Here is an 18281-nt window from a genome sequence, read left to right as displayed (position 1 = left end):
ATGGTTTTCGGATGATAACTCACGAATGAGTCACGCAAGCAATTCTTCTTTAAATTACCAATCATACTCTAATGTATTAACACAATAGCTGCCACTACAACTGACCGTCCATTTGGGGGGCATGTTTGTTTTACAAACTGCTCTTGTTAAATCTTATTTTCGTAACTGTCAATTAGACAAAGTAGACATGTCTCATGTTGTATGAAAACTAGTCTCAATGCATGTGCCTGAAGTGTCCCTTGGATCTGCAATCTAAACAGCAATCTTTTCCCCAGGATATCACTATAAAATATAAATCCAATAATGGCAGGTATTAGTTTAGTTAAAATGTGTTTATTGGTCTTGTACCAGTGTAACAAGGGGGGTCTATAAGTTAACCTCAAGTCCGTCCGTGTGTCAATCTCAATCTTGAAAAAATACTTAAGCTAGGCTGAACTTGGTATTAGGATATCAGGGCATATGGGAAATATGCTTGTTTTGTTCAGCTATTTTGTAAAAACAAATAATTGGTTGCCTTGGTTACAAAAATTGTTGGAAACTTAAATCTTATTTTTTGCGATAATTAAACAAGTACTCCAGGTCTGTTCAACTTCATGAAATGTTGTATGTGGAAAGAGGACCATAAGAGGAATATGCATGTTAAATCATTTTTTAGTAAACACATGTACACAATTTAAATTAAAAAAATATTTCTATAGTTACAGAAATTATAAAAAAAAAAACTTATATCTGGAACCTGCAATAACTCAACAAGTTTGTAACCTTTGTTGATGAAACTTGGTATATGGATAGAGGACTATACAAGAAATGTGCATGCTGATTTAGTTTTGTATGCACATTGTCCCAAAAATCAGGATCCTGCGATAACTCAAAAAGTATATAAGCTTAGTTGATGACACGCAGCATGTAGATTGAAGGTCAAATGGTGAATATGTATGTTATTTTAGTGTGTGTTTTTTTTTATCAAACAGTTGTGGTTGGTATGGTTACAGAAATAAGAGAAAACTGAAATCTGCGACAACTCGAAAAGTACTTAAGCAAGTTTAATTGAAGGCCATATGCATGTAGATCTAATTTCTTTTTTTTTCATAACCAAATTTGGGTTTTAATAGGATTGTAGAAATAATTTTAAATTTATATCTGCATTCTGCCATGACTAAGAAGAACTTAAACTATATTAAACATATAGAGATCCTGTTTTACTCGGACAATATTAACCCAGTAGATGTTGTGTTTGTGATGAAGCTTTTGTTTCAACTCCATTATCGATTTTATTAGTCAGTTTTATTGGTAAAAGCAAAATTGTAATCACTTAAAAGAAGATCTTGACAACAGTCCCAAAATTGGCATCAGACCTTTGACCTAATTGTGAAGTGGGCACAATATCCATTAATCCACAGCAAACTGTGTATTGGCAGAAATAAACGTCCTGCAAGTCAGCACAGGCTGATATGGGACAAAAACAAAGCATATGCATTTAGTCCTTTGTTCCATGACACTCCTTCAACATATTTTGTTATGCTGCTTTCTCCAGCCAATCCTCGAGGTCTGCTGCTGGCCTCGGACGTGGCTGCCCGCGGCCTTGACATTCCCAACGTGCAGCACGTGATCCACTACCAGGTTCCTCACACAGTGGAGGTGAGATACCTGAAAGTCAGCCTGTGTTTTGTGACCAAAAAGGGATCATACTTAACCCTTTTCCTCTTAAATATGTATTTTTACGCATTTGTAGTCCGTCCTAAAGTTGAATTTAATTAAAGACTTTTTTTTGCTAGGTTCAAGTTTTGAGGGCTTTATTTCCAACCAACTAATGAGCAGCAAACAGCATAAAACCTGAACAGACTGCGAGTTACTCGCAGGCTGTTCTGTTTTTATGCTGGTTGCAAAAGCCATTTTCACTTTGCTTCTTATGGGGGAAAGAGCTAATTTAGTCTTAGGGTTGTTTTTCGGGGAGAGAAGTAACATCAGCTTGCTCCCGAAAAATGTAAATAACTAAGCCATTTGTATGAACAAATGTTAATAGTATGGTAAGAATACGAAGCATTTGTTTACCAACATACATCTTTCAGAAAGACTTTTTTCAACATATTTATTGTTAAAGCTTCAAGTGTTTAATTAAGTACATGCTTATTTCAATAATGTAACTTAGTTAGCCGAGTCTTTGCAATATGACTGATCTGGGAGGACACTGTGTGCATGCATTAAGCCTCATCTACCGGAGGTATTGTCATAGCCAGCTCGTCATGTCGTGTCTTGTGCGCGTCGTGCTAAAACCTTAACATTTTGTCAAGGTTTTGAACATTGGCTCTAAAAATCAAAGTGCTTCGACCTACAACTTTGAAACTTCATATGTAGCTGCAACTTGATGAGTTCTACATGCCACAGTTATTTTTTGGTCACTAGGTCAAGGTCACTGTGACCTCAAAAAAAATAAAAAAAATCTGACAAGCTTTCTTTTATTATGCTCCCCCCAAAATTTTTGGGGGGAGCATATAGTCGCCACTTCGTCTGTCCGTGCGTGTTTCCGTCCATCCGTGCACAATTTTTGTCCGGGCTATTTCTCAGCAATTAATGACCGGAATTCAATGAATCTTTATGGAAAGCTTCACTAACAAGAGGACATGTGCATATTATAAGCCAGTTCTGGTTGGATGATTTTTCACAGAGTTATGGCCCTTTGAAATTTTCCATTAACTGTACATATAGTGCAATTCTTGCCCGGGCTATTTCTCAGCAATTAATGACTGGAATTCAATGAAACTTTATGGGAAGCTTCACTACCAAGAGGAGATGTGCATATTATCAGCCGGTTCTCGTCGGATGATTTTTCACAGAGTTATGGCCCTTTGAAATTTTCCATTGTACATATAGTGCATTTCTTGTCCGAGCTATTTCTCAGCAACTTATTACAGGAATTCAATGAAACTTTATGGGAAGCTTCACTACCAAGAGGAGATGTGCATATTATCAGCCGGTCATGGTCGGATGATTTTTCACCGAGTTATGGCCCTTTGAAATTTTCTATAAACTGTACATATAGTGCAATTCTTGTCCGGGCTATTTATCCCCAACTACTGACTGGAATTCAATGAAGCTTTATGGGAAGCTTAACTACCTTGAGGAGATGCACATGTTATTTGTAGGTTCTGGTTAGATGATTTATTTAGAGAGTTATGGCCCTTTGAAAATTTTTAAGTTGCTAAACCATCCATCGTATTATTTTGTCCAAAGTTATGCCCCTCAAGACATTTCCTTTTATCTGAATATATAGTGCAATATTGTGACCAAAAAAAACTTTGGGGAGCATCACCCGTCTCCGACGGTTTCTTTTTAAAAACTGCACCCGCAGCCCAGCGTGGAACCCGTTATGCGGTGCTCTTGTTGTTTTGCTAGTCATGTGATGAAGTGCTTGTCTGTTTTAGAATTACGTCCATCGCAGTGGTCGTACTGCGCGTGCTAATAAAGAGGGTCTCAGCGTGATGATTGTTGGACCCGATGATGTGAAGAACTACCGGAAGATTATCAGCACGCTCAATAAAAGTATGGAATGGATAACCCTCTTTGAGACATTTTCATCAGATTGTATTATGGTACAGTTAATAGAGCCCCCTTCTGGGAAAACTGGGCTTAATGCATGGGTCTTAATGCTAGCTTAATGCATGGGTCTTAATGCTGGCTTAATGCGTGGGTCTTCCCGCTTTTATGGACATTTTCATTTAAAGGTTGTCTCTTCTAAACAAAAATCCAGTCTATGGGGAAAGTGTTGTCCCTGATCAGCCATTGTGGATTGCCTTTCACAGGCTAATCTGGAATAAAACTTAAAGCACATGCATTAAGTCCTGTTTTCCCAGACCAACACTCAAATGTCGGATCGTCTGTTTCAATAAATAAAATGTAATTTTACATATTTAAATGAAGCAAAATCCATTTAACAATTCACAGAAACTCCGATTAGTTAGTTTTTTTGCAAGCATGGCTCTCTTTTATGTTTTCTGACTGTGTATATTATATAAAATATATCATCTTTTTTATGCTTCCCCAAAATTTATTTTTGGGGGAGCATATAGTTGCCGCTTCGTCTGTCCGTGCGTCTGTCCGTCCGTCTGTCTGTCCATCCGTCCATCTGTCCATCCGTGCACAATTTTCGTCCGGGCTATTTCTCAGCAACTAATGACCGGAATTCAATGAAACTTTATGGGAAGCTTCACAATGAAAAGGAGATTTGCTTATTATCAGCCGGTTCTTGTCTGATGAATTTTTACAGAGTTATGGCCTTTTGAAATTTTCCATTAACTGTACATATAGTGCAATTCTTGTCCGGGCTATTTCTCAGCAATTTATGACCGGAATTCAATGAAACTTTATGGGAAGCTTCACTACCAACAGGACATATGCATATTATCAGCGGGTTCTGGTCGGATGATTTTTCACAGAGTTATGACTCTTTGAAATTTTCCATTATCTATACATTTAGTGCAATTCTTGTCCAGGCTATTTCTCAGCAACTAATGACTGGAATTAAATGAAACTTTATGGGAAGCTTCACTACCAAAAGGAGATATGCATATTATCAGCCAGTTCTGGTCGAATAATTTTTCACAGAGTTATGGCCCTTTGAAATTTTTCATTAACTGTACATACAGTGCAATTCTTGTCCGGGCTATTTCTTAGCAACTAATGACCGGAATTCAATGAAACTTTATGGGAAGCTTCACTACCAAGAGGAGATGTGCATATTATCAGGCGGTTCTCGTCGGATGATTTTTCACAGAGTTATGGCCCTTTGAAATTTTCCATTGTACATATAGTGCAATTCTTGTCCGAGCTATTTCTCAGCAACTTATTACAGGAATTCAATGAAACTTTATGGAAAGCTTCACTACATTGAGGAGATGTGCATATTATCAGCCGGTTATGGTCGGATGATTTTTTCACCGAGTTATGGCCCTTTGAAATTTTCTATAAACTGTACATATAGTGCAATTCGGGTCTGGGCTATTTATCCCCAACTACTGACTGGAATTCAATGAAGCTTTATAGGAAGCTTAACTACCTTGAAGAGATGCACATGTTATTTGTGGGTTCTGGTTAGATGATTTATTTAGAGAGTTATGGCCCTTTGTAATTTTTAAGTTTCTTAACCGTCTATCGTATTATTTTGTCCAAAGTTATGCCCCTTAAGACATTTCCTTTTATCTGAATATATAGTGCAATATTGTGCCAAAAAAAATTTGGGGAGCATCACTCGTCTCCGACGGTTTCCTGTTATTAGATAGAACACAATATTAAGCATAGTTCAGTTACATGTCACAAAACAAAACTTGGATCCTATGCACTAAAATGTTCAACATAATTATATATTTTATAGTATTCATGATTATGTACAACTATTCACCACCAAATGTTTTAGAGTTACATGTATATGGATGCCTTATTGCCAATAGACTCACTACCTTGATCAAAATGGAGTATTTTCATTTCAGATGAGGACCTCCCAATGTTTCCGACGGAACAGGAATATGTTGCTGAAATAAGAAATCGCGTGAATCTTGTCCGCAAGATTGAGTCAGAAGAGTACAGGTGGGCTTTTACTTGTGTGATTCTTGAAAATTCTTCAACACTTCTAATATTTTCAAGATTTGCACTTTTGTTTGGCCTTTTTAGCTCACCTATCACGAAGTGAAATGGTGAGCTTATGTGACCGTGTGATGTCCGGCGTCCGTATGTGTGTGTGTGCGTCCTTTCGTCCGTCAACAATTTGTTTGTGTAGACAGTAGAGGTCACAGTTTTCATCCAAGCTTTAAGAAATTTGGTCAGAATGTTTATCTTGATGTAATCTGGGATGGGATTGTATTTGGCTCATCTGGGGTCAAAAACAAGGTCACTAGGTCAAAAACTAGGTCACATAATAGGTCAAATAATAGAAAAACCTTGTGTAGACAATAGAGGTTGCAGTTTTCATCCAATCTTTATGAAATTTTGTCAGAATGTTTATCTTGATGAAATCTGGGTTTGGATTGTATTTGGGTTACCTGGGATCAAAAACTAGGTCACTAGGTCAAATAATAGAAAAACCTTGTGTAGACAATAGAGGACACAGTTTTCATCTAATCTTTATGAAATTTGGTCAGAATGTTTATCTTGATGAAATCTGGGTTGGGATTGTATTTGGTTAGTCAGGTGAGCGATTCAGGGCCATCATGACCCTCTTGTTTATATCTTCATCACTGTTTTCAGGTGGATTTTAGTCCAGAAGCCATAGTAGTGACTTGATCCCCCCTCTTTTCTGTGTTACTTAACTCTTCACTGAGAAAAGTTAGAACTAATCCAGTAAGGGACATGATTAACCAATTACTGTATCAGTTAGGAACATGATATACCCCCCCTAGTTTTTCTATGCCATTTAACTCTTATCCCAAACCAGTAAGGAACATGATTTACTCCCCATGTTTGTATGCCACATAAGTCTCTACTGAACATACTTAGGACCATGATTTTGCCCCTGTTTTTGTGTGCCAGGTTTAAGAAGAAGAAGCGTCAGAATGAATGGTTTGAGAAGGCAGCCGAGGAGGCAGGGATAGATATAGAAGATGAAGGGCTGTATCCTTTACTGGCATTAGGGCTTCTTTAATTCCTTGTTCTTGGAAACCAGAGCTTTATACCTGAAGTACTAGACACATTCTAAAAAAACACACAAACAAACATGTAACAAATGAACCTTGCTGCAGGAAAACAATGATTTTTAATGAATGTGCATACAATGTTGTCCCAGATTAGCCAGTCCTCAAAGGCTAATCAGGGACAACACTTTCTAATGGATAACATCATGCTACAAATTAACCCTTTGCATGCTGGGAAATTTGTTGTTTGCTAAAATGTTGTCTGCTGAATTTCTTAAATAAGCATTTTCTTCGATTTTTTTCAAAGAATACTATAAAAAAAGCAAACAGTTTGGATCCTGATGAGACGCCACGTTTTGTGGCGTCTCATCTGGATCCAAACTGTTTGCAAAGGCCTTTTAAATTAGGTTCCAGCACTGAAAGGGTTAAGACTTGCAGTGTCTTTGTTTTGTATATGTAATATCAAGCTTACCATAAGATTCTGTACACATGACAAACTGGATCAGAAATAGGTTTGAATTAGGCTTTCACAAATTTTTCTTCCGGTATCTTTTCTTATTGGTAGTTGAAAAAGCTGATAGCTGAGGATAATTTTGTAGATTAAATATGACACCATTTGAAAGTTTTGATTATTGAAACCTCTGACAGTTACTTTGTTTCTTTCTTTCATTATCTGTGTTTTATTTAGACTCGATGTGTTCTACTGCTTGTATCAGGCATCATCACTGTCATTATGGCAACCAAGAGGGTTTTTTAAGTTTTGAAAAGCAATCTGTAACATAGCTGTTGATTTTAATTTTACTATCTTATTCTTTGGGTTGTTGCTATGGAATTGTCTTGACTATTTGTTAAGAGTCTTGTGTAGACTGCCATGGGTTTGAATTTAAACCTTTTTATTTCAACACAACTGCATTGAAAGCCTAATTCTAATTGAGATCCTTTGGATTGCATTTCCTGGGTAGAGTCTTTGAGGTTGTCAAAACATAGAATAATACTTGTAGTAGAGCCTTGTTCAGAGAAAACTGGATTAATGCATTTTCGGAAAGTTTTTTACAAATTAAGTGTGTGCAGTCCGCGCAGGCTAATCAGGTATAACAATTTGAGCTGTTTTGGAATTTTTTTTGTCCAAAAGAAGTATCTTCAAAACAAAAAATGCAGTCTGGGCGGAAATTGTTGTCATTCTTTAGCCTATGTGGAATACACAGGCTTATCTGGGACTACACTATGCACATGCATTAAGCACAGTTTTCGCAGACCAAGGCTCAGTAGAAACAGAATCGACCTTGACCTTTGGCCTTAGATTGGATGATATAGGAGACGATGTGGCGCAGGCCAAACATCAACAGTATCTGCAGCGTATGAAGCACGAGCTGGCCCTGATGCTCAAGCAGCCTGTGCACACCCACTCCTCCTTCACAAAGTACCCAACAAAGTCCGGGAGACTGGTACTCCCAGCAACAGACGGTAAGTGACTTTTAAGTAAACAGGTAAAAAAGCTCTTCAATCTTCAAAGAAATGGCGGGAAATATTGGCGCTACCTTAAAGAAGGGTAGTTATCAACTACTTGTTTAAGTATGTGAACTTAATACAAGTAAACCAGGAAAAATTGTAAGTTGGTTAACTGACCACACTGATATGACCAAAATACTGTTCATACGGAAAAACAATTAAAAGCTAACAAACAAATCATGTCCATATAAAAGAATGAGTATGTGATATTTTGAAATCAGACATTTTTTTCTGTTAATGATTTAGAGTTTTTTAGTAAAACTTACTTTGTCAAGAAATGGCACTCACATTAATGTCATGCCAAAGACATGGTGAAAAAGACCTTTCAATCACTTTTCATTTTGTGGTTTGATTAGATTTTCTTATGAATATTTATAATACCCTTCCCCAAAGCAAAATGAAGCTATTCCTCTCTTATTTGAAAAAGGTTGGATATTACTGTATTAGTCTAAAAGCATGCAATGTCATTCAAAAGTGTTTGTTAGTATCTATTATCAGGGTTAGTAGATTTGCTGGTAACCTTGAAGCCATAAACTAAAACGTAATACATAAAGGTTTATATTTTCAGTCAATACTAAAGATGCCCTTACACAGATCAAAAAGAGCAGGAAATCTGATGAAGAAAAGGTCAAAGATCAAGGAGAGGTCACTAAACCAATGTCAAGCTCTCAGAAACGTCGACTACTAAGACTGAAAAAACGACTTGAAACGGCAGAAAATGAGCCGAAGACAGCAGAAATAGAGCAAAAGACTGATTTATAGTGTAAATTTGTCGTCTTTTAATGGAGATATGTAGTTATGAATCTTTCGTTTTAAAATACAGTATCAAAAACGATGAATTCTTTACCTGGTTGGGTTATTTCGAAATCACTTCTCTTAACACTTTTTGCAGAAGTTTGCATTAATTTGGTGATTACAGGACTTGTGATAGGCATGGACAAATTTGAAACTTTATGACCATTTTAAACAAACAGTTATTTGACCAACAAGAAAACTATTGCTTTATATAAAATACAAGTCAGTAGCTTAGGGAACAAAACTTAAGCCATATATTTTAGTCTGAAAACATGAATTTTACATTGAAAGTATGAAAAACCAATTTGCCGAAAACACAGTCTGTCTGCCACAAAATTTAGCTGGTTCCCGTAAGTTTGGTAATCAACCGACAAGTCCAGGAACAGCCCGGTAGTTGACTGCCAGTAGCTGTAGGAGGCTGGCGGGGGCGTTGATAGCAAACAGAGAGTACTCCCGGCCGCAATTAACCAGGCCTGTAAGGGGGAATATAAGTCCGGAATGTGGCTCTATTGGGCATTGTCGGCTTAGGTACTACTTAAAAGTACCCCGTGTATCATTTAAGAATACTAAAGTCCCTGGGTAACGTAAAATTTTCTTTATACTACCCCAGGCAGGGTATGATCTGGTTCCTTTTAGCGTACTTTCGTACCCAGGTTACGTTGTAGAATGCTTAAGAGTATCCGGGGTACACTTAAGAAGTACAAGAGCCGACAACGACAAATTGAGTCTGATTGTGATGGTAACTGACTATATGTATTCAATGGCCGTTGTGTATGTTCTTATGTTTATACGAGTTTTCCAAAGTCTGTATTTTATAAGCCTTTGTTGATTTGTCTTTGCTCAAAACCAGATGATAAAACTAAATCTGAAGAGCTGCATTTTTGAAATGAAATAAAGGAAAATTACAAAGCACACACAAACTTGCGTGTGTATGACAGACAGAATAGAATGAGTTTAACCTTGCACAAAATCACGCTTGTGTATAACTGAAAGAAATAGTTTAACCTTTAAAAAGCTCCATAGGAACATAATCGGCCCGCATTCGGTCGTAAACGAAGGTGACCCAGTTAATATGGGTCGTGGTGTCCGACACCGGGATGGTTGTGGTAACTATGGTGGAATGCGCTACAGAAACGTCTGATGTTGACCGCGGTGTTACCATGGTTACGGTTGCCTGACGACGAATCTCGTAGCTGTAGTAGTTATCGCGAACATAGCTGTAGAAATGGCATAATGTTTGTAATTATATTAATATTCACTGCAAAATTCTGTAAAGTAACGAAAAACACAACCTGCAAAAGCGTCACATTTACGCAATTGGTGACGCACATGTAAGTTTTGGTGTTGTTGAAAATTTGGGCTGCGTAAATAGACCAATATAAAACAACTGACAGCCATATTAAGCAACACAAGATTTGGGACAAATCCATTTAAAGGTTATAATACATTCATTCAAACTAAACGGACGTCTCTGTTTTCGTTCCGTTTATGACTTACTGCGACATTAAACATTCGGCGACACTTTCCGCATGAACTAAATAACTAAATTGTTTCTACGAAGACTTCATTTAAACGAAAAATACCGAAAAAGTGGAAAGTGTAGTCCCTGATTGGATGAGATGACACATTACGCACATGCCTCAAACCCAGTTTTCACTGAATGCGACACGTATATGTTACATGCAGTATACAAACATGATATGGCGCCTGAAAACTCCCAAATCGAGTGAAAATGTACATCGTTAAACTTGAAGAAAATTGAATGATTACTACGCTACGTACTGTGCCAGGGGAATGCAACCTCTCTCCACGATGGAGGATAGGGGCCCGCGTCTGTGGGGCACGGCCGCAGCGACAACAAGCAGAGAACTTATGATCACAGCGCGCAGGAAAATCATTGTATCCATATGTATGTACCGGCACGAACTTTGCGCTCAGTTGAATGACATTTTGCAACAGAGATAAGGCGCAGTTCCTTGCGAAAGATAGTGCGAATGTTGAATTAATTGCACTTCACAGAATCATTATATGTACTTGTCCGCGAGAGTAAATTTAATGTGCACATATAAAATTTTCAAAATAACAAAAAATAAAAGTGTATATTTAGATCGAAAAAATCTTGTATTTACAATACTATTGACTGAGACCCGCCTTCGCGTAAGTTTTCAGTTCGTTTACGATGCGAGGCTAGAAACCACAATAACTATGAAGTGCAAAGATAGTTGTTTCTTATTGTTTACGCTAATATTTTGTTTTATTGAATACACACCTTGTCATGTTAATTGTGTTTTTTTCGGAAATGCCATGCATCATACACTCAAACATGGGTGCCTTAAACCGAACTAACAACATTGCTATCAATGTCATCGCAAATGCTTTAATCCCCGTCTTCCCAGAACTAGTCTCAAATACTGTTTTTCCATGCACTGGTTTATATAACCAGTATTAAATAAAAACAACAGCACCACATAACGAGTGCCAATGACCCTGACCTAGTGACCCATTAAATGGGTGTGGCGATTAAAACTCGTCAAGGTGCAGCTACATATGAAGTTTCAATGTTGTAGGTGGAAGCACTTTCATTTTAGAACCAATGTTCAAAAGGTTAACAAAACGTTAAGGTTTTAGCACGACGAGGACGACACGACGAGCTGGCTATGACAATACCTCGGATTTTCTCCGAAAACAGCCGAGCTAAAAACTAGTTTACAATTACGAGCAAAACGCCTAACTCAATTGCTTTTATTTCTGGGATAGCCTAACAAAACATACATAAAACACCTTTTCTCGAATATTATAATAATGCATGCATTCGGAACTTATTTCAGTTTATATTCTGACATAGCATAACTACCGGTACTTGTTTTTATACAACCAATCTATTAAAAGTTCTTTATGTAAAGAGATAATTTGATCCGCGTCATGCGAAAATTGGTTTATACCATATTTTGCCAGCGTAGCTCCAGTCCAGGATGCACATCCGCTCTGGTCAGAAGCTACCGAACACGCTGATGAGACCGCGAAACATTGCGCGACTTTAAAGCGGACAGGGTTGCTACTGACCAAACTGCGCGGACGCCCAGGTTGGTCTGAAACTACGCTGATGGCATATGGCATAAGACCCATTTTCTTGCTTATAACCGAACTGACAACATGAAACCTAATATTGCTATAAATGTCATTGCGACCGACCTTCTAGTCTGTGATACATAATCATGTTTATCCGAATGTCCTTTTGTCTTTTTCATTTTGGCCGTTTGAAACGAAGTTATATCGGTTCGTATCATTTACTACATGATTTGTTGCCCAGGTTACAATTTCTTGGACGCAGCATCTATCGTTAGGGAATTGTGTTACGAATAAAAAATAAACAAGTAGATGTCAAGTTGAAGTAATTTTTTATTATGCATGAAGAAAAACTAGTCAAAGCGATCCGATGCCGACCAACACCGTGTGATGTTTTTATTTAGATCAAACAACAATTGTTATGTTTACATTTATATTTTTAGACAAAAAAAGTAAAACAAGATAGCACATTCCACCACATCCACCGGACGTTTGGTAGAATTAAAGGGGCGCCTCCTTCACACGGTCGATCATTCGTCCCGTTCATGAGCGTCCATCTGACCAAGGTCGGGGCATCGCATACACAGCAATTGGCAGGTTGCGTGTGTATTGCCCCGGCCTTGCCAGCTGGACTGACCTCAATCCAGTCCGAACGGCGACCGTATGGAATAGGCTCCCCACCGACCTAACAGCGTTTGGATGCATTGGAATATGTTACCTATTTTATTGAATGTACAAACTGAATAGAATTAAAAAAAATTTTTTTTTAATCATGTTTTAAAAGGTAATGTGTTGTTGTTTTTTGCTTTAAAACGAAGGTGACCGAGTAATTGGTATAATAATAAAGACAGCGGTGTTGGTCGGCACGGAGCCGTCATCTAGTTCACAATGTTCAGGCTTTGGACGTGGGTTGGGCTCTGTGTTCCCCTTGATACGGCCCGGCTGCGTGCGGAGAGGCATCTGCAAGACAGAGCACATGACAAGTGTAATTAACGTGAAATTAAACATTCTCTTTCTTATTGATTCAACTGTGTAGCGTTTGCTGCAGAACGTTATTAGCATATAAATATCATACTTATGATCAAACAGAATAAATCTAAAATATATTTTACTTGATTGTATGCAGTCGCAGAAAAAGATCCAAATGAATCAATAAAATAAAGCAGTGTACAAACGGCATACCTTTCGTGCAGTTTCTTCAGGTTTTTCCTCCGCTGCTCTGGAGGAACCACTTCCCGTACTGCGCGCTTTGTGGCCGTATTCCGGGCGCGCCTCTCTGCCCTCTTCCGGGCCTCAATTGATGCCAACCTCAAACGCATTTCCTCCTCGAGGAGCTGAAGTATATTATGGCAATTAATACTATTTCTTACTTTTTATCATCATCATTTTCAACATAAAAAATGTTCTTCATCATTTTCAGTATCAGCATTATCATTTTTATCTTATTATTATTATTAGTATTATTATTATTATTATTATTATTCATTATCATTGAAACCATTCAACATCATCACCATCATCATGTTCATCATCCAACAGCATACGCAGCACTGAAATCTGATGCATATAAGTTACTCACGGGAATGCGGTCTTTTAATGTTGGCAGGAGTGGCTTTTTCTCAATCTCCACTCGCACCTCAAACGCGCAGCCATCTTTGGTCAGTCTGATGTTGACTTCGGGAGCGGCGGGAGGTTCTGAAAGTTAACCGGAAGTTAAACTTTAATTATTAAAAGACCATATCAAGATAATATTTGAACACTATGATTTCCATGGGAATATTGTTATCACTTATTTATCTTATGCATACCGTACGGCGCGACTTTATTACTACGCCTTCGAAACCAGCCTCTGGTTTTATTTCTTTTTTTCGTGCTTTCATCTTTTTCCTTTATGTTATTTTTCTTTCTTTTAAGAAATGCAAAACACCCCATCTTGTCGTTGCACAAATGAACTGCCTCTTGCTTTAAGTGTCAAGGAAACGACGTCACGATTGTATTACGCAATAACGTCACAATTGTTCGTTTTATGACGTTATAAGTTAATATCATTATGTTCAACATTTGCAGACTTCAAGTTACAGGCGGGACCAGCGTCCCCAAACTAAATGTCTATCGTATATATGTCACTGAGCCTGTATAAAGGTTCAGTATACTCATTATTTTTGGTGTGCAATGTTGTACTCTCTAAAAAACTGAACACCATGTATTTGAAGACACAATTGTCTGTAAGGACATTTGCCATATTTTAGAATATTTCTTTGTGTATGTGGTAGGGAATACATGGCTGTTTACTAGAAATTCACAATTGTTTGCTTGAAGCTTGGAGACTACATGAGACTTTGTCAAGTAGTGAGAAGCCGGTTAATGGATAGTCGTAAAACAGTCATTGTTGATTCGTGTCTTGGTCTGTTTTTACGTATCCTATGGCCTTTTTTTTAATTTGTTTTAATCAATTTGGCTTAGATTGTTCTTTATAAAAGGTATAGTTATGAGGTACTCTATACGCAAAAGTTTGACTTTATTTTTGTTTAATTTATAGCTTTTACATTGATCTTGTTAAGGGCATATTTTAGTATATTGTGACCTAAAGCAGTAACGGCTTTTCCCGGACGATATGGATAACAAACCCTTCATTTAATACACACAGATGCGGTAACGTATGTGATAACAAGTTACTACACTAAACATCCAATTACGCTGCAATTCCAATGCTTAACAATCACCTCGACTTTGGTAATAAATAAAATGTGCGATTATAATCGAGAGTTCATAGCCAACATGTTAAACAACTAAAACCAGTCGCTTTCGATTTTCTCTACGACTTAAGAAGGCAAGCCATATTAATCGGATTATGAATCTTCAGGAAATGCTAAAGATTTAACTACGAATTCCTAAATTCAGATTTATTTGGCGATTTGTTGAACAGGAGAACTTATATTCAGTAAGATTTACGAAATAAAACAAATGTTTGGGCCTCACAAGAGTAGTAAAGTACGGCGGTCTATGGCAAGCGGTTCGACGCATAATCCCAAGAAACTAGGTTTTCATGAGAACCTAGGTTCCCGCTTGAAGATTGTACATGGCTTCCAGAACCCAAGTTTTAATTCGATATCTTAGGTTTTCACCAGAACCCAAGTTATCATGAAATGTGCATCAAACGGCGATAGCCTAGGATCTCATTTGAAAACCAAGGTTCTGATAAGAGCCTAGGTTCTCAAAATAAAAACCTAGGTTCTCATGAAAAACCTATTTTTTGGGGATTATGCGTCGAACCTCTTGCTATAACCGTGGTTTTCTTTTGGGAACCATAGTTATCATGAGAACCTAGGTTCCCAGAGTTACAAAGTGAACAAGAGGCGGTCACCGACGGCTTATGCCTGTTGTATAATCCCAAGAAACCAGGTTTTTCAAGAGAACCTAGGTTCTCATTTGAAAACCTTAGTTTACGCTCGAGAACCTAGGTTCTCATGAGAAGCCTAACAAAACATACCTAAAACACTTTCTTTTTTTCTCGAATATTATAATAATGTATGCATTCGGAACTTATTTTAGTTTATATTCTGACAAAGCATAACTACCGGTACTTGTTTTTATACAACCAATCTATTAAAAGTACTTTATGTAAAGAGATAATTTGATCCGCGTCATGCGAAAATTGGTTTTATACCATCTTTTGCCAGCGTAGCTCCAGTCCAGGATGCACATCCGCTCTGATCAGAAGCTACCGAACACGCTGATGAGACCGCGAAACATTGCGCGACTTTAAAGCGGACAGGGTTGCTACTGACCAAACTGCGCGGACGCCCAGGTTGGTCTGAAACTACGCTGATGGCATATGGCATAAGACCCATTTTCTTGCTTATAACCGAACTGACAACATGAAACCTAATATTTCTATAAATGTCATTGCCACCGCCCTTCTAGTCTGTGATACATAATCATGTTTATCCGAATGTCCTATTGTCTTTTTCAGTTTGGCCGTTTGAAACGAAATTATATCGGTTCGTATCATTTACTACATGATTTGTTGCCCAGGTTACAATTTCTTAGACGCAGCATCTATCGTCAGGGAATTGTGTTATGAATAAAAAATAAACAAGTAGATGTCAAGTTGAAGTAATTTTTTATTATTCATGAAGAAAAACTAGTCAAAGCGATCCGATGCCGACCAACACCGTGTGATGTTTTTATTTAGATCAAACAACAATTGTTATATTTACAGTTATATTTTTAGACAAAAGAGTAAAACAAGATAGCACATTCCACCACATCCACCGGACGTTTGGAAGAATTAAAGGGGCGCCTCCTTCACACGGTCGATCATTTGTCCCGTTAATGAGCGTCCATCTGACCAAGGTCGGGGCATCGCATACACAGCAATTGGCAGGTTGCGTGTGTATTGCTCCGGCCTTGCCAGCTGGACTGACCTCAATCCAGTCCGAACGGCGACCGTATGGAATAGGCTCCCCACCGACCTAACGGCGTTTGGATGCATTGGAATATGTTACCTATTTTATTGAATGTACAAACTGAATAAAATTAAAAAATATTTAATTTTTTTTTAATCATGTTTTAAAAGGTAATGTGTTGTTGTTTTTTGCTTTAAAACGAAGGTCACCGAGTAATTGGTATAATAATAAAGACAGCGGTATTGGTCGGCACGGAGCCGTCATCTAGTTCACAATGTTCAGGCTTTGGACGTGGGTTGGGCTCTGTATTCCCCTTGATACGGCCCGGCTGCGTGCGGAGAGGCATCTGCAAGACAGAGCACATGGCAAGTGTAATTAAAGTGAAATTAAGCATTCTCTTTCTTATTGATTCAACTGTTTAACGTTTGCTGCAGCACGTTATTAGCATATAAATATCGTACTTATGATCAGACAGAATACATCTAAAATATATTTTTCTTGATTGTATGCAGTCGCAGAAAAAGCTCCAAATGAATCAATAAAATAAAGCAGTGTACAAACGGCATACCTTTCGTGCAGTTTCTTCAGGTTTTTCCTCCGCTGCTCTGGAGGAACCACTTCCCGTACTGCGCGCTTTGTGGCCGTATTCCGGGCGCGCCTCTCTGCCCTCTTCCGGGCCTCAATTGATGCCAACCTCAAACGCATTTCCTCCTCGAGGAGCTGAAGTATATTATGGCAATTAATACTATTTCTTACTTTTTATCATCATCATCTTCATCATTTTCAACATAAAAAAAGTTCTTTATCATTATCAGTATCAGCATTATCATTATCATCATCATCTTATTATTATTAGTATAAGTATAAGTATTATTATCATTATTCATTATCATTTAAACCATCCAACATCATCACCATCATCATGTTCATCATCCAACATCATACGCAGCACTGAAATCTGATGCATATTAGTTACTCACGGGAATGCGGTCTTTTAATGTTGGCAGGAGTGGCTTTTTCTCAATCTCCACTCGCACCTCAAACGCGCAGCCATCTTTGGTCAGTCTGATGTTGACTTCGGGAGCGGCGGGAGGTTCTGAAAGTTAACCGGAAGTTAAACTTTAATTATTAAAAGACCATATCAAGATAATACTTGAACACTATGATTTCCATGGCAATATTGTTATCACTTATTAATCGTATGCATACCGTACGGCGCAACTTTATTACTACGCCTTCGAAACCAGCCTCTGGTTTTATTTCTTTTTTTCGTGGTTTCATCTTTTTCCTTTATGTTATTTTTCTTTCTTTTAAGAAATGCAAAACACCCCATCTTGTCGTTGCACAAATGAACTGCCTCTTTGCTTTAAGTGTCAAGGAAACGACGTCACGATTGTATTACGCAATAACGTCACAATTGTTCGTTTTATGACGTTGTATAGAGAATAATAGGTTGGTGACGTGGATGGAGAATGGTTATCTGGCAAGTCGGAGGAAGTTCGGCTCACTCGATAAGATCCTCCGACGAGCCAGATAACCATTGTCCATCCACGTCACCAACCTATTATTCTGTTTATCCTGTCACATTCGTTGAAATGTTTCTAAAATATATAGTTTTCGAGTATTTTGTGTTAATATATTTAATATGGGAAAAAAGACGCGTGAACAAACACATTGTTACGTCACGTCATGCAAAACGCTTGGGCTAGCTTCCATCTTGTTAAACCACACAGAAATCGAGTCAATCGTTATTAATTCAATACACAAAGACAAAATTATGCTGTTAAAATAACAATGTTTAAACAAACAGTGCTTTACATGTATTTTGTTGTTGTTTTGTAATTGAAAACAGGTATATTTTATTATTAGAAAATAGTACAGG

General features: G+C 37.7%; 3 protein-coding genes across 8 annotated transcripts in view; 1 reads left to right on the top strand and 2 right to left on the bottom strand.

The window, feature by feature from the left end:
* LOC127862766 (ATP-dependent RNA helicase DDX24-like) overlaps positions 1–8968 on the top strand; it is a 44799-nt gene extending 35831 nt beyond the window's left edge. The window contains exons 14-19 of the mRNA XM_052402020.1: positions 1535–1638; positions 3423–3540; positions 5484–5580; positions 6520–6600; positions 7921–8084; positions 8698–8968. Coding sequence (XP_052257980.1) covers positions 1535–1638; positions 3423–3540; positions 5484–5580; positions 6520–6600; positions 7921–8084; positions 8698–8891 — 758 coding nt within the window. The 3' untranslated portion in view covers positions 8892–8968. The remainder of the gene's footprint in view (positions 1–1534; positions 1639–3422; positions 3541–5483; positions 5581–6519; positions 6601–7920; positions 8085–8697) is intronic.
* Positions 8969–9155: 187 nt separating this feature from the next.
* On the bottom strand, positions 9156–10888 carry LOC127862780 (uncharacterized). The gene is made up of 3 exons (XM_052402054.1): positions 10707–10888; positions 9930–10141; positions 9156–9397 (listed from the first exon to the last, which is right to left on the bottom strand). The coding sequence occupies exons 1-3, from the start codon at positions 10829–10831 to the stop codon at positions 9288–9290; spliced, it is 447 nt and encodes a 148-aa protein (XP_052258014.1). The 5' UTR covers positions 10832–10888; the 3' UTR covers positions 9156–9287.
* A 1454-nt stretch (positions 10889–12342) lies between these two features.
* LOC127862775 (uncharacterized) lies at positions 12343–17779 on the bottom strand. 6 transcript variants are annotated; one of them, XR_008040787.1, is made up of 5 exons: positions 17609–17779; positions 17380–17495; positions 16968–17119; positions 16418–16745; positions 12343–12627 (listed from the first exon to the last, which is right to left on the bottom strand). XR_008040787.1 is itself a non-coding variant. In XM_052402045.1 (4 exons), the coding sequence occupies exons 1-4, from the start codon at positions 17730–17732 to the stop codon at positions 12869–12871; spliced, it is 474 nt and encodes a 157-aa protein (XP_052258005.1). In that variant the 5' UTR covers positions 17733–17779; the 3' UTR covers positions 12700–12868. The 6 variants fall into 6 exon arrangements, 4 of the variants coding, with proteins under 4 accessions (XP_052258005.1, XP_052258007.1, XP_052258004.1 ...); XR_008040786.1 differs by having other exon boundaries at positions 12343–12675; positions 16466–16745; XM_052402045.1 differs by lacking the exons at positions 12343–12627; positions 16418–16745 and adding an exon at positions 12700–12950.
* Positions 17780–18281: the final 502 nt, after the last annotated feature.

The sequence above is a fragment of the Dreissena polymorpha genome, chromosome 16 (genome assembly GCF_020536995.1).
Source record: "Dreissena polymorpha isolate Duluth1 chromosome 16, UMN_Dpol_1.0, whole genome shotgun sequence".
NCBI classification, from domain to species: Eukaryota; Metazoa; Mollusca; class Bivalvia; order Myida; family Dreissenidae; genus Dreissena; species Dreissena polymorpha.
Note: the sequence above shows the minus strand (reverse complement) of the source record. Positions and strands in the feature narration are given on the sequence as shown.